The 16389-nt window shown below is 52.1% G+C and overlaps 1 protein-coding gene across 1 annotated transcript in view; it reads right to left on the reverse strand.

Annotated features, from left to right (window-relative positions):
- Positions 1-2772: 2772 nt before the first annotated feature.
- RTN4RL1 (reticulon 4 receptor like 1) overlaps positions 2773-16389 on the reverse strand; it is a 31222-nt gene continuing 17605 nt past the window's right edge. Inside the window, exon 2 of the mRNA XM_007937449.2 lies at positions 2773-4085. Within this exon, the coding sequence (XP_007935640.2) occupies positions 2773-4085 (1313 nt within the window). The remainder of the gene's footprint in view (positions 4086-16389) is intronic.

The raw sequence follows: 16389 nt of genomic DNA on the forward strand, positions 1-16389 counted from the left end.
ACCCACAAGAGAACTGCCTTTATTTCCTCTACCTCTTGGAGGAGAGAGCTACTAAAAATATACCTGGTGTCCTGGGCCCCACTGTTTTGCCTAACAGCAACCGGCAGGAGAGACTATGCTGTACTTGACAGAAATGGATCATTTATAAAACATTAGCATTTCTTGTACTGACATTTCACTTCCATATTACAGGACTTACTAAGTCTTCTTTAAAAAAAAATTTAATCAAGTGCTTATACTCTTGATTTTCCCACTGAGGGCTTTGCTGTCTAAAGTTGGAAATGAAATCAACAACATAACAGCCTCTGCAGGTTCTAAGGGAGAGCCAGGCCCCCGACACTGGCCTGGGTAAGAGCAGGTAAGCCACTGGCAAGCAACCTCAGGTAGATTATTTATTCTGCCATCGCCAAACTCCCTTTAGTGAAAGTTTCAAGCCCCACAGTGAGGAGGATTTATCTTCTTGGAAGCACAGCAAGTACAGCCTCCAGAACACCGTCCTCTGCTGCGTGGGTCTCCTGGAAACCCCCGGGGCCCTAGGAGCTGGTTGTTCCCTTCCAGCCACCAGCCCCCTAAGAATCATTCACTCAGCAGCTGTTGATGAGCTTCTGGGAACAGGCCAGGAACAATCCAGAACCAGCCAGCTCCAGGCAAAGGCTCAGAGATGGTGCCGACCCAATGTAGCCAGAGTGTGGGAATCATGTTCCCTGCAGGCAAAGGAAAGCCATCGAACAGAGAATAAGTGGGGTGTGTGTGTGTGAATGTATGTGTGTCTCCCTGTGAGTCAACGTGCCCCTGCCCCATATGGCCCCTCCGCTAGCAAATGTGCTGTGCTGTGTTCTCAAAGCTGTGCCCAGCCCGCCCCACCCCCTGCCGCCAGAACGCCCAGGATCTGCCACCCCTTCAGGAATGCAGGGTTAGGAAATGAAAAACAGTGTTCGTGTCCAAGAGAATATTTTTTTATTATTATTTTTCTCTTCTTAATTGGATTCAGCGTTTCTCGCTCCTCACACAAATCCTCTCTGGTGGGGAATTTGGGTTTGTGCAAAGCGCGAAGGAGACTGTGCCCGCCAGAGCACCTGGCCAGCAGCTGGGCTGTTGTTGACCGGAGCCCCTCTCTCCCACGGCTGGGCTTGCCTACTCCATTCCCTACACTACTCCTGACCCCTGAGTCTGGCCCCCTGACCACCTCTGCCCCTCCCTAGGCATCTCCAGAAAGGCTGAGGGGGCTGGGATCTCTGTCACGCAGAAGTGCCTGAGATGGTTCTTGAAATGCCCTCATTGGTCCTTTTCTGCCAAGGCCACGTGATGCTTTCTTTCCTGCCACCCTACACAAAGCCCTGGCTGGGACGCCCATCAAAGAGCCTCAAGGAAAAATTCAGCAGCTAAGCCATCTGGGAACCTGGCTCATGAGAGAGTCTCGCTGGTCTCTCCGGACCATTGCTGGCGAAACGCTATGCTGATGACACTGTCCAACCCATTGGACTAACACTGTGGAATGCTGCCTTGTCAGCTGGCTTAAAACACCAAAAGCCCCTTCCGTCTCTATCTCAGTCCAGCCTGTCCCCAGGGCCTGGCTCTCTAACACCCTTCACGTTGATTCTTGCTTTTCATCCTGACATCAGCGATAACTACAGTGGGGGTGATGGGGCTCACCAGGATGACAGACAAGCCTGTGTTGCATATGAAAACAAGGTGATGCTCTAAATACCTAAGAATGTCGGTCCCCTGATGTGATTCCTGCCACCTCCCCTTCACCCTAGCCTCCCCATGACACTTTGCCTCAGGCCCCTGGCAAGCCAAGGCCACATGGGGACAACTGTTGCCAGGTTAGGATTCTAGACAGAAATTCTATAACCATTTTTTTTCTTGCTAGAAATCACCAATACAATCTTTAGTTCAGCAGATATAGTTTTCCATATAGTTTTAAACATGTAAGACATACAGTTTGGTAAAGGAGTGGGGGCAGGGGAATCTGTGCATCTGTATATATATATATATGGAGAGAGAGAGAGAGAGAGAGTGTGTGTGTGTGTGTGTGTGTGTCTATATATAGATAAGTGGACATAATTATAAAACTGCACCTTCTGTGGGAACCTCGTTGCACCTGATGAAGTTCTAAATTTCAGCCTCCGATGATCTTTCCTTTGGTAATTGGTTCTTGGGCCCTGGCAATTGAGCCTGGGGCTGCCAGGGTTGCCTGAGACATCAGGAATGAGAGGCGTTACCCCCAAGAGAGGGATGGAAGGTGGCATATGGTTGCATTTAGGGCAGGTTGGTCGAATGGCCCCAGGGAGGAGCCAAGATGCCACCCGCGCATGTGTTCCCAGACTGCTGGCTGACCAGCCTCTTGGTTGAACCTCATTCATTTTTCTCTGAGTCCTGTTTCCTCCAGCAACAGCGGGGACCCTTCAGATCTCCCCAAATGATCAGGATTCCACAGAGCCCAGTTCTCATGGGGGCAATTGTCCCATAGTAGCAAATGAAGGATTAATTTTGCATGTCTTTTACTGCCTTGCTGGAGTGGACACTGTCCATGGGTGCTGGGCAGGGGCTGGCTGGGACAGCTGGGTGACATGTGCTGATCCCCTCCCACCTGGGGCTGTACACTTTGGGTTTATAATCCACCAGGCAGGGCCCAGGCAGTAATCAAAGCCTCTACCAACCTTTTCCTGAAATCCAGCAGATCCTCCATTTGTTATAAAAAAAAAAAGGAAAAGAAATTCTGTTCCTTGGTGGACAGGTGGCAGTGTTGGGTGCTAGCACCCTGGGTCCTCAGCGGAGAGTGACCGCCAGCCCCAGTATCCAGGCCAGGAGTGAGGCCCCCAGGGACACAGCCGAGGAGGCCTGCTGCACGCCACTGGGGGCGCGGATGGGGGTCCTGCGGGCACACTTGCCCTTCCTCTTGGGCCGCGTGGTGGGCATCATGTCAAAGTTGAACTTGTGCTGGTAGTCAGGGGCATAGTCCTGCAGTTCATGGGCCTGCTTTCCGGCACCCCCTTTAGAGACCTGGTTGCGATTCCTGTGGCTGGTACAGTTCTTGCCTGGCTTCCTGTAGCCTGGCCGGGAGCCAGGTAGATGGCCCTTGTCCCTGCTGGGGCCATGGGGTGGATGGTGGTCCTTTCGCGCGGCCCTGTCGGTGGTGGTGAGCGTGTGCGACTTGATCTGGTGTGGGGACGCTGGCCCTGTGCAGTTCCGGAAGTCCTCAGCTCTCAGCAGCTTTAGGTCCTGGCCACGTCGCAGCTCAGGAGACAAGCATGGGACGGCAGAGCTGGAGCCACGAAACCTCCGCAGCCATTCCCAGAGGGATCGTGCCCGGCAGCCGCAGTCCCAGGGGTTCCCGTTGAGGCGGAGGAACTCCAGGGCCCCCAGGGGTGCCAGGCAGTCACCTTGAAGCTCGGAGAGGCTGTTGTTGAAGAGAAAGAGGGTGGTCAGCCTGCGGAGGTCATGGAAAGCCTTGTGGTGCACCCACTGTAGCTGGTTCTCGTGCAGCAGCAGGCGGTCCAGGTTCACCAGGCCCCGGAAGGTGTCCTGGCTCAAGCTCCATAGCTTGTTGCCATGGAGGAACAGGTGGCTGAGGTTGACCAGGTCCACAAAGATGTCGTCCTGGAGGTACTCAATGTGGTTGTCCTGCAGGTAGAGGTACTGCAGGCTGTGCAGGCCGCCAAAAATGCCTGCTGGCAGGGCACTAAGCCCACATTTATAGAGGTAGAGGGCATGAAGCTTCACCAGGCCCTGGAAGGTCTCGGGCGCCAGCATCCGCAGCTGCCGGTTGTCGCCAAGGTCCAGCTCTTCCAGGTGTACGAAGCCCTCAAAGGTGTTGGGGTCGATGAAAGTGATATTGTTGGAGTAGATCCACAGGGTGACCATGGCCGGGCTGAAGTGACCCTGCTGGAGAAGGGTGATGCGGTTGTTTTGCAGAAAGATACGCTCGCTGTCCTCTGGGATGCCCTCGGGGATGGCAGCAAAGTTGTGTGCCTGGCAGCTGACTGTCATGGGTGCCGGGTAGCACACACAGTCCCGGGGGCACCCGCCGCCCAAGGGCAGCTCCCCAGCCAGCAGCAGCAGCAGCAGCTCCACACAGCTACCTGGTGGGAAGAGAGAACACAGTCAGGTCAGGGGCTGCGGGAGGAGGTGGGGTCAGATGGCATGCAGGATAGAGACTGAAATGTGACTCTTCTGGGCCAGCTGGCATTTTGTCCTTGTCTTTGCTGGGTTCAGTGGCACCCTGAGGGGCTGGAACCCTGCCTGGAGGAAGGCAGATGTCAAGGCCCAGGCCAGGACCCTATCTGGGACTAGATACCTGCCTGCCACTTCTTGGTACCCACCTCTTAAAAAAAATACAAACCCCAAATCCATTGCTGTCAAGTTGATTCTGACTCATGGCAATGCCGTGTGTGTCAGAGCAGAACTGTTCTATAGAGTTTTCTTGACTATAATGTTTATGGAAAGGAGCCCTGGTGGCACAAGTGGTTGAGCACTTGGCTGCTAAGTGAAAGGTTGGTGATTTGAACCCACTCAGTGACTCCACAGAAAAAAGACCTGGCCATCTGCTTCCATCAAGATTATAGCCAAGAAAACCCTATGGGTTTGGCATCCTAGTGAGGTGAGTAGTATCTGGGGTCTTAAAAGCTTGCAAGCAGCTATCTAAGATACAACTATTGGTCTCTACTCATCAGGAGCAAAAGAGAAAGAAAGAAATGAAAGTCTCTGAGAAGAAACTAGTTTACAGGGCTAAGAGCCTCCACGAATTATATAGCTTCATTTACCCTGAGATCAGAAGAACTAGATGGTGCCCCGCCGGCTACCACTATCAACCATTCTGATCAGGGCCAAAATACATGGATCCTGATAGAGTGAAAGAAAAATGTGGAACAGAACTCAAATTCTTAAAAAGTCTAGACTTACTGGACCAGTTAAGACTAGAAGACTCCCTGAGACTATCACCCTGATCTTTAAACCTTGAACGAAACTATCCCGAGATCACCTTTTAGCAAAATAACATATTGGTACACAAAATAAAGAATATTACTTGTGTTTACAGTGCTTATTTAAAAAACCATTTATATAAGACCAAAAGGTCAACATTTACTCTAAAGCAAAGGTAAGGAGGGAAACTAGAGTACTTAAAACAGAGCGATCAGAATGGAACTTAAGAAAATGTTGATACACTGTGAAAAATGTAAATAATGTCACTGAACGACTTGTGTAGACATTGTCACACAGGAATCTAATTTGCTGTGTAAACTTTCACCAAAAATACAACAAAATATTATTAAAAACAAAACAAACCCTGTAGGTCAGTTCTGCTCCACAGCATGGGAGTCGCTATCGGTCAGAACTGGAATCGACTCAGTGGCACCCAACACCCACTTTCATGGAAGCAGATCAAGTTTCTCAGTGCCACCTGGTGAGTTCAAATTGCTACTGTTTAGGTTGTTGTCGTTGACCCCTCCTTGGGTTTCCAAGGCAGTTATCAGTACGGAAGTAGATTGCCCAACCTTCCTTCTGAGGAGTGGCTGGTGGGTTTGAATGGCCAGCCTTCTGGTTAGTAGTCAAGTGCCTTAGGCACTATGCTACCAGAGCTCCTTACTGTTTAGGTTAGTAGAGTGCAAAGAAGATGTGGGTCAAAGTCCTGACCACACCAATAACTTCTAAGCCCCACCCCCAAATCCCTTAGCTCCGCCCCTCAGATCTAATCAGTCCATCCAGGGTGGTATTCCTAACCCATTGGCAGTCAGCCAGGCAGGTTCCAGTTCACATCCCGGCTCTGCCATTGACTTGCCATTCATCATCTGTGTTAACAGATAGTGGTGCAGACTCTTGTTCTAACAAAGTTAATGTAATGTGGAGCAACCAGCAAAGCATGCATGACACCAAAGTTCTCCAGAAGGAAGTCCCATTTGCAACGTCTCCCACGTCCTCAAATAAATGACATCTCCTCTGTGCCTCAGTTTCCTCACTTCTAAAACGTAGATAGAATATAGCTCCCCCTCACAGAGCTGTGCTGAGGATAAAAGAGAGGACACAGGTGACAAAGGACTAGGGGTGGCACCAGGGCTACCCCCCCATTCCAGCCCACCTTCTGCCCCCTCCCCACTCCCTGCCTCGCTTCAGCTCCCAGGCTGTGGCTCCAAACCAGGCCTTGCCTTACAACAGTCCGGAGCATTTCCTCTGTAGCTTCCCTCTAATTGGGCATTAATTAGGCATTCGTTAATGGACCCTTAAAATAATTTATTTTCGGATGTGTCCAGCCTGTGGTCGGATAATAGCCCCATGCTCATTAATGTAGCTGGCTCATTATGGACAATTGTCATTACCTGCCTTTTTCCAGGATCGCAGCTGCCCCAGGCAGCCCGGCAGGCGCGCCAGTGGCGGGAGGGCCGGCTCCAGGCCTGCAGACCCCCACCCTGGAGGACCAAGCAGCCATCTCATTCCTAACCAGGTTGGCCTCCAGCCCCTTCTCTTCTAGCTTGGTCAGTTCAGCCTCTCCAGAGAGCCTAGGCGCCTGGGGCAGCTCACTCGATCCCTCCTGCTGCCATCTGCACTCGGAGAGTGTAGGAAGACAGAAACAAGCCACCGGGCCTCTCTGGGGCCAGCCTCGTGCTCAACCTTGCTCTGGATGCTGGGCCGCCTGGCCAGGCCTCCAGGCCTGATACTGCCTCAGCTGCCTTCCCAGGCTCCTGGCCAAGCAGGCTTTGACACCAGTGCTACTTCCTCATTCCTGGCAGCAATAGCATCATCGTAAATAAGTGACAGCTCCCAGCTGTTGGAAGTTATGGGCTCCCAGAGAGTGGCAGCTGCTTCCCGTCCCCCTGTAATCACCCAGCTTCACCGAACGTTTGCAACACATAAAAATCATTGCACATAATTTTGTTTTTGCATAATTGGGTTCGGTTGCAATTTCAGAGCAATTATGACCTTGGTGGTGGTGGTGTCAGTGGCGGTGCAGCTTCAAGGTCTCTTTCTATGCCAGGCTAGGCTCTGTGTGGCCTCCACAGTGGCTTCAGTCTTCCCAGCTGCTGGGTAGCTTGCAGGCTGGGCTTGAGGCTGATGCCCCCCTCAGCCTCAGTGCCTCCTTGTTACATAAGTAGGACATGATGTCCACGCCAACCCTCCCCAGAAGGATCTTGAGCCTGCCCTCTAGCCCCACTCCTCCCCTGCCCCACAACTGCCCACCTCAGGCTGGTCGGGGGAGGCAGGGGGTAAGAACCTGGGCTCTAAACCCAGCTGACTATCTGGAAACCTGCCCACTGCCTTCAGTCTCCCACCCAGGGCTGGGAGGAGGGCCCGGCCCATACTGGCTACACCCTATAGAGAGCCCAGTATTCATTTCAGTCCCTCTTCCTCACTTGTCCCCGGGCTGCTATCTTCTAGGAAGGCCAAACCTGCAGGACCCTCCCCCAGGGAGGTGCCTCCACCCTACCAATCTGGGGGAGTCCAGGGGGTCACCCAGCTCAAGGGCCCTCAGTGTCCCACAGCTCAGACTGAAGGGGGCAGGGCCTCAGCCACACAACCTGAGCTCATGGTACCCACAGAGGGTGCAACACCAGGACCCCCCCACTCAAGTTCCTGCAAGGACAAACGCATTCCCTTCTCTAACGCTTATGGCTGTAGAGATGTTCCGTGGGGGACGAGCATGGGCGAGTTGTGGTGGGCTCAGCACTAATGCCACCTGACATTTGTACAGCTTATTGGAGTTTACTAAGTGCTTTTGCTTTGGATTCTCTGATCCTCAGGGCCACCGTGTGCGGGGGACGGGGGAGCTCTTCTGCCCCCTGACCCAGGGTGGGCACAGACAGCCCTCCTTTGCCTCCTGTGTGGCTCTGTCTCAATAAGACCCCAGGGATATGGTTCTCTGCAAGAGTCCCCCGAGAAGCTAGGTCCCCACAAGGAGCTGCATGCACCCCCTTAGACAGAAAGCAGGTGCCTCTAGGGGTGTGGGGCATGGGAGAAACCAGGTGCAGACCCTGGTTTAAGTGAAAAAGCCAGACTCCCCACAAACTACTTGTAGACTTGGTAGCCAACATGTGAATGGCAGGTGGAAGGGGTCAGATAGCAAGGGCAAGGTGACAGGAGGACCCCTGCTCTGAGAGATGAGTACAAAAGGAGGTGGGGACCCCTGCTAACACTCACCACAAAGGCTGAGCTACATCCTTGTTACCCCAAGGAAGAACATGATACATCGGGGCCTAGGGGTAGGAATGGAGCAGTAGACCACAGGGCGTGGTGTGGGACAGTCACTCCCCCCGACTGCCTACCTCGGAAGGTAGGTTAGTGGGGTCAAGCCCCAAGGAAGCTGCTCTGAGTCCTCAGTCCTGCCCAGATGCCAGGGGACCCATGTCAGAGATATCCCTGCCCCTCCCACTGGGGGGTGGTGCAGCCTCAGCGGAGCCTGCTACTCTGTCCTGGAAAGTACTCCATCCAGCTGCCTGACTCAGGGCAATCCCTGATCATGGCAACCCCAGGTGTGCCAGAGAACTGCTCCACAGGGGGTTTTCAATGGCTGGGTTTTCAGAAGTAGAGCCCCAGGACTTCCAAGGTACCTTGAACCTCCAACCTTTTGGTTAACAGCTGAGTGCGTTTACCATTTGCACCATCCAGGGACCCCTCCACCTGGAAGCTGGTCTCATCTCCAAGGCCCTACACCAGGTGTCTTAGCCAACCCCACCCACCTCTGGCACCCCTAGTCCAAGCCAGTGGGTACCCTGGCCCCAGATCACTGCCTGGCCAGGTTTCTTCCCAAGGAGGCTGGCACTGTATCGCCGGGCTTCTCCTGTGCCCCCTGTGTGGGCCATGGGAGCCCTGACCCACTGATTGCCTGATTATGCACTAACAATGTGGCGGGTGTCTTTGCTGTGCATTTTAAGATTGCAAATTAGCAGGGATCCAAGTCTCCATGGTGGGCCTCGCATCCCCACCCACCAGCCTCCTCACCAGCTCCTGGGTGGAGGCGGAGGCCGATCTGCTTGACAGGCTGAAGAAAAGAAGGCTGGGCCTCCCCTAAGCCTTCCTTGGGGTTGTCCTGCTTCTCTGCAGCACGTACTCGTAGCTGAGCTCACCTGCATCTCGGCAGCCTCATTCTTTCTTTCCTCCATTCAGCACCTGCTGCCTGAGTCCTGGATGTCTGAGGTGCCAGGCAGGAGCAAGCAGGAGCCCTCACTGCTCACTAACAGATGGGGGATCTCACACCACCAGGCAGTCAGGCCAGAGGCCGGGGCCCAGAGTAAGTGGTGGGATGGAGGGTAGGGCTCAGGGAAGGCCCTGCCCCGCCCACTCTGCTCCACGCTGCCTCCTCCATAAAGCCCTCTGCTCCCACACTGTTCTGGCCCCATCAGCTGTGTGATGCAGGTAAGTTCCTCATCTCTTGCAGTACTTCATTTGTGAAGTGAAACAAGAAGGGGCCCTGCTTCCTTGGGTTGCCTTAAGGGCTCAATGAGAGGATGTGAACTCAGTGCTCAGCCCAGTGTCCAGTGCAGATAATGCTCAGAAAAGGAAAGTTGGTATTGTTTTCATGCCTCCTTCCTGCAAACCCCCAAATCCCTGCCTGCTGGCCGGGCACCTGTGGTCTCCACCCCCAGGAAAGCAAGTGGCCTGAGCAGGGACAAGCACCTCACCAGTCCACTCAGCAGCCCCCAGATGTGATTACTGACGGTCCTGTGAGGGCCAGACCTGGCAGGAGGAGTGGAAGAACAAAAGACACACAGTGTGTGCAAAGGCATGGTGGTGGGGAAGCAAGTGGCAGCCCATCTTATCCTGTTCCTCCCACACTGGCTCTAAGTGACCAAAGCTTCCAAGCATATTGTATCTTTAGCTTAGCTGGCAGGGCCCCTGCAACTTCCCCACCCTGGGGGGGGAAGGGCACTAACTAAGGGGGACCTCGCACTGTCTGTGCACCAAGTTCTTCACAGCGAATCTTCACAACAGCCTGAAGTGGATTATCCAATAAAGTAAGGTAAGCACAGGTTTACTAGTGCTTACTTACTAATCTGCAGTGAATAATTTCACAAAAAATATGATTCAGTACAGATTAGTAAGTAAGCACAAGTAAGCCCGTGCTTACCTTGCTTACTGGGTACTCCACCCCTGTCAGGGATTTTAAACTTGAAGAGGTTTTGATTCTGTAGGAAGGTGCTATAGGGTTGGGACAGAGACAGACGCCAGCCATACTTAGAAGCAGACACTTTGATGTGGTGAAAAAATGTGAAATTGTTCACTCTAAATTAATAACCAAACACAAGTAAGCCCACGCTTACCCTGCTTATTGGGTAATCCGACAGTGACAACAACCCTGGGCCGGGGCTCCATTTCAGGGAAGAGGGAACTGATGCACACAGAGGTGACACGGCTCACGGGGGTCACAAGCTGTGAGCAGGCGGTGGAGGCGGGCCTCGATCAAATGACTCCCAACCAGGGGCACTGCCCCCAGCTCCACGCTGCCTGGGGCCAGGAGGGCAGCCTCAACCAGACCCCGACGTCTCAGGCCAGACGCCAGCCCAACCTGAGTCTGGCCCTCCCAGAACGGAAGGGGCTTCCTCTCCCTCCACTGACCCTGGGGGGCATCCCGTGGTCCCCTGGGCAGGTCTGTGGGGCTCTCTGAGCCTGGATCAGCCACTTGGTCAATCCTAGCTCTGCTCCTTGTCCTCCTTCCCCCAAGGGCTGAGATCCCCCTGCCCCCAGGCTTGCCAGATGATTTTCTCTAAACCAATCAATGCTAACCAAATGGCTCTGCCGGGGAAGTGCTCTCTTTGCAGCGAGAGGTCAGATAACGGCCTCAGGCCAGGCCGGCTGTGCTCTCAGGGCTGCTGGCGCCTCAGGGACTTGGCACCAGCCCTCAGAGCCACACCCAAGCACTAGCCACTTCCTGGTGAGTGCTCTGTCCCCCAGCCTGTCCCAGCCCTGGAGACAAGGAAGCCAGCCAGGGCTTCCCTCCTCAGCTGCTAACACTTCAGGTGGTGGGCAGTGTGGCTGGGGGTCTTCCTGTCTTTGGCATAGTCCAGATCACTGGGACCAGCACGAGCTTTGGAACCAGAGAGATAGGGGTTTGAATCCTACCCACCCCCCCAACTTAATAAGTGTGTCACTTCGCTTTTGGGGGCCTCATTTTCTTCATCTGTAAAATGGGGACAATATTTAAAGCAACAGCCTGGACCCTTTCCATCTGCACATGCCGGTATCCCCCTACTTCCCCCACATCCCCATCTGCTTGCCAAGCAAAGTATGTCCAGAACAGAGCTTCCCTGAGCCACGCAAGCCTCCTCCACTCACATCTCCATCTCAGGTGAAGGCAGCTCCTTCACGTCAAGCTGCTCAGGCCAAGAGCACACACCCCACACCCAATCCATCAGAAATCCCATCAGCTCAACATTCAGAACTTACCCAGAACCCTTCCACTTCTCACTGCCACCACCCTGGTCCAGCCTGGTCTCCCTGCTCCCACCATTGCCCCTACCCTTTGTCTCTAACACCAGCTAAAGTCTAAGTGAGAACACATGACGCCTCTGCTCAAAACTATCCATAGCTCCATGGCCCAAGAGTTGAATCCTCCATGGATCTGCCCTGCTTCCTCTCTTCCCTCCCCACCTCGATCACTCCCCACTCCAGCTACGCTGGTCTCCTGACTGTTCCTCTTACATGCTGGGCATGTTTTTGCTTCCAGAACTTCGCACACACTTCTCCCTCTGCCTGGAACATTTTCTCACGGATAGACGCCTGGCTTCTGTCGTCACCTCCTTCCGCTCTCTGCCTCCAGGTCACTTTCTCAGCAAGAGCTTCCTGACAACCTGTATTAGTTTGCCAACCTTCCCTGTTTCACTTCTGCTGTAGCACTCCTCCTCTTCTAATATACTACGCAGATTTAGTTATTCATCATGTGTCTTTTCTGCCTCTTCCCACCAGAGACATCAATTCCACAAGGGCAGTGATCTTGTCTGGTGTGTTCCCTGCTGTATCCCAGGGCCAAGAATGATGCATGGTACATAGTGCTCAATAACAGAGATCACAGCTGGATGAACGAGGTCTTTCTGGGTTGCTGGGAGGTTTGAGAGATGATGCTCAGAAGGACCTATGCCCGAGACCTGGCTCACAGTAGGTGCTCAATAAACACCGAGGTTCTTATTAATATTGAGGAGCTGCAGAGCCCCATAAGAGCAGAGACTCCGCCCTGGCTCTATTCCAAGAGCTCCTGGATCCATCACAGGGGTGGTTAGAGGGTGAAAAGAACTCTGGGAAGGGGATACATTTCAGGGTCTTCCTGAGGTCTGGGAGCAGAGTGACTGATGACTCAGTTTGCCTGGCACTGAGAGGTTTCCCAGAATGAGAGATGTTTAGTGCTAAAATGGGGAAATTCTCAGGCAAACCAGAACAAGTTGATCACCCCACCTGGGAACCAGGACTGTGCCAAAACAGAAAAATGCTCTGGGAGCAGGAAGGAGAAGGGACAAACAGTCAGGCGTGAGGCACGTGTATTCTCTAACACTCACACGTTGGGCCCAGCGCCTGCAGGTAGGAGGCAGGCCTGGGCCCAGACTGAGCCTGTGTTATGTGTCTGCATGTGTACACTGTGTCTACGTGTGATGTGTATGCACATGTGACGTGTGCGCATCTGTGTGCATCCATGTATCTGAATGTGTATCCATGTTGGATATGTGTGTCTGCATGTGCATGTTTATGTGCACATGTGTGTGGGTGTATCTGTATGCATGTCTGTGTATATCTATGGGTGTGTACATTCATGGCTGTGTGTATTTATCAATGTGCGTAGGTGAGAGTGTATATTTCTGTGCATGTTCACGGATCCTTCTGTGTTCCTTTGTGCGTGTGCACGACTGTGTATGTGTATGCATGTACCTGAATGCGTGTACGTGCTCACATACATGGATGTTGTATGACCACCGACGGAGCTGACAGCCCAAGCCCCTTTCATAGACAGCATCCCTGGCACTCCATTACCAAGAGAGAGCAGGGACCCTCTTCTGAGGAGGCGCACACATCCCAGGCTGCATGATGGCGCCGTCTTATCTCATTCCTCACTCTGGCTTGGCTTTTAGCTGTTGCTCTCTTCCTGACATGCTGAATTATGTACCCACTCCAGGTCCTCCCAGCACACCAGGATCACTCTCAGCTGAGAAGTGGGCGGCCCCTTGTTAGAATAACCTTTCCGCTTTCATCCTCCCCCGGAGCAGGCCTGGCCAGGAATGCCATACTAATTGGGCTAAGTTCTCAGGGGCCCTTATTTGAGCAACCCAGGGCTCCCCTGCCCTCGCCCATCCTGCCTACTGCCTCCTCACTGGGGGGACTCTCTGTGGAGTCAGGGGCCGGAGGCTAGGACACACACAGCTCTGTGCTGCGGGTACTGACTGGTTTGGGACCAGTTCTCATGGGAGTACATTTCAGCTGGGCAACCTGAGCAAGGCACTAACCCTCCTGAGGCCTCAGTCTCTTCGTCTGGAAACCCGGAGTCCCAGCACCTGCCTTACTGGCTGCTTGTTGTTATTGTTGTTGTTTGCCATCGAGTCGGCCCCGACTCCTAGCGACCCCTCCTTGGGTTTCCGAGGCAGTTATCACTACGGAAGCAGGATTGCCCAACCTTCCTTCCGAGGAGTGGCTGGTGGGTTTGAACCGCCAGCCTCCTGGTTAGCAGTCAAGTGCCTTGGCACTATGCTACCAGAGCTCCAGTAAGTACTAAATGAGCAGTGCATCTGAGTTGCTCAGCCCCAGGCCAGCTGCACAGGAGGTGCTCCTAAGTGGCAATAATGTCCTTACTACTTCTCACTGCCCCCTTAGGGCTCTCCTCAACCCTTAGGGGATCCTGGGTTTCCCCCACCCATTCTGATACTGCCATCCTGGCACCAAACTCCAGAGCATTGGCCAAGGACCTGACAGATCTGAAAAGGGCTTATCCTCAGGGCTCAGGGTTCCTGCCAGGGAGCCATGGGCTGGGAGAGAGGGCCAGGCCCCTTCCCTGCCTGTTGTACCTGGGAAGGCAGGAGTGACATAATTGGATTTGAAACTGTTATTGAAGCAAAAGTCCACCCAGAGGTGCCTTGAAAGAAAGGCCTGGAGGTCTACTTCCCAAAAACCAGGCATTGAAAGCTCTTTGGAGCACAGTTCTGCTCTGAACTGACTCAACAGCAACTGGTTGTTGTTGTATTAGAGCGAGGAGAGGGGGCAGGGAAGCAAAGACTGTGGGTGCCATCCAGGGAGAGATGCTGGGAGCTGTTATGGATTGAACTGTGTCCTCCAAAAAGACATGTGGAAATCTTAACCCCTGTACCTTGTCTGGAAATAAAGGTTTTCTTTTGTTAATGAGGCCATGCCAGAGTAGTGTGAGTCCCAAACCTATCCCTTCTGAGTAGTATCTTATGAAAGGCACAGAAAAGACACACACACAGAGAGGAAGACACATGCCATGTGGGGACCTGTCTAGAAGCAAAGAAACCCTAAGGATCACCAGCAAACACCAGAAACTAGGTGAGAGGCCCACAAAAGGCACTGAGACCCTGATTTGCACTTACAGCCTCCAAAACTGTAAAAGAAATTAATTCCTGTTCCGCAAAGTAACCCACTTGTAATATTTTTTGTTACAGTAGCAGTAGGAAACTAAGACAGGGGCCCAGAAAAGGTGAGGGCATGGAGGTGGAGAACAGGAGGCAGACTGGAGCAATGTGTGGGACGGGGAAGTGACAGGGCAAGATGATGGACTGGGTGTGAGGGAGAAGGGATGGGAGGACTCTGGGTGGTTTCCACGCTCTGGTCTGAATAATTGAGAGGAGGAAGGCACTGCTGTGAGACTGGAGGGGCCAGGGAAACAGGGGGAAAAGCTAAGAGGAGTCTTAAGAGATGGTTAGTTGGCAGCTGGAGATACCAAACTGGAGCCCAGAGGTAAGAAGTACACTTGGGAGCCATCGGCATAGAGATGGCATTTAAATCCATAGGAATGGATGAGATCATCTATGAGAGTCTAAAGAGAAGAGGGTATAGGCTGGAGGCTGATGGCAGTACTATAGCTTTGAAGGAGGATACAGGAGAAGGAGCCAGCAAAGGAGAAGGAATGGTCAGCAAGGTAAGATGAAAACCAGGAAGGTGTGGTGTTACAGAAGCCAGGTATGTCTCTGTTGTTGTTGTTGTTATGTGCTGTCGAGTTGGCCCCGACTCACAGTGACCCCTCCTTGGGTTTCCGAAGCAAGAACAACAAGGAAGTAGGATTGCCCAACCTTCCTTCCGAGGAGTGGCTGGTGGGTTTGAACCGCCAGCCTTCTGGTTAGCAGTCAAGTGCTTTAGCCACTATGCTACCAGAGCTCCTGTCTCTAGGAGAGGGGAATCAACTGTGATGAGCATTGCTGAGTGTTTACTGCACACAGAAAAGTATCTGTTTGATTTGGCAACATGGAGGTACCTGGGTGAGACCCCCGAAACTGTGGCCCCTAGTTACTCTTCCAGTCTGGAACTGAACTCACTTCTGTGGCTTCCAGTCAAACAATAGACAGGCACATGGGGTGAACATTTACATCAGGTAAATACACTCCTCAGAACAATCATTCATAGGGAAACAGAAGGGCAGTATTTGCACAGGGAGATAGCTCAGGGGGCGGGAATGCATAAGAAAGAAGGACACAGGGAAGAGGTAACTATAGGGAGGAAGTAGGAAGAGAGCTGTTACAGTGTGGGGAATTGTAGTTAATGCCATGAAACGAAATATGTATTAACTATTCTATGGAAAATGAATTTGCTCTGTAAACTTTCACCTAAATCACAATAAAAATTTCGAAAAGAAGATGAAGACACACTGGAGTGGATGAAAGAGTGAATGGGAGACATGTCCACCAATGTTCACAGCAGCACTACTCACAATAACCAAAAGGGGAAACAACAAATGACCCTTAACAGATGAACGGAGAAGAAAACGTGGTATTTACCTACAATAGAATATTATACAGCCATAAAGAGAAATAAAATCCTGATGCCTGCTACAACATGGATGAATCTTAAAAATATTAGGCTGAGTAAAATAAGTCAGACCTAAAAGGACAAATATTGTATGATTCCACTTAGATGATACAGGCAAACGTATAGAGGTCAAAGCTTATTGGTGGTTACCAGGGGTGAGCAGAAGTGGGGTGGAGGGCATTTAGTTTCTGTCAACGGTGGTGGAATAATTTGAAAAAGGATAGTGGTGACAGTTATACAACATGATACACATAATCAATGTCACTGAATAGAAAAGGTGAAAATTACTGAACGGGCAAATGTTTTGTTATATGTATTTTCACCACAGTAAAAATGTTAAAAAAAAAAATGCTTGAAGTTGTACACATTGGATTAGTTTACTTTATGTACTTTATGTTATATCTCAATAGAAAGGAATTTTTTTTTTTTTGCAGATTCTACATT

This window comes from Orycteropus afer, unplaced genomic scaffold (assembly GCF_000298275.1).
Source record: "Orycteropus afer afer isolate SDZICR_OR568_19922 unplaced genomic scaffold, OryAfe1.0 scaffold00042, whole genome shotgun sequence".
NCBI classification, from domain to species: domain Eukaryota; kingdom Metazoa; phylum Chordata; class Mammalia; order Tubulidentata; family Orycteropodidae; genus Orycteropus; species Orycteropus afer.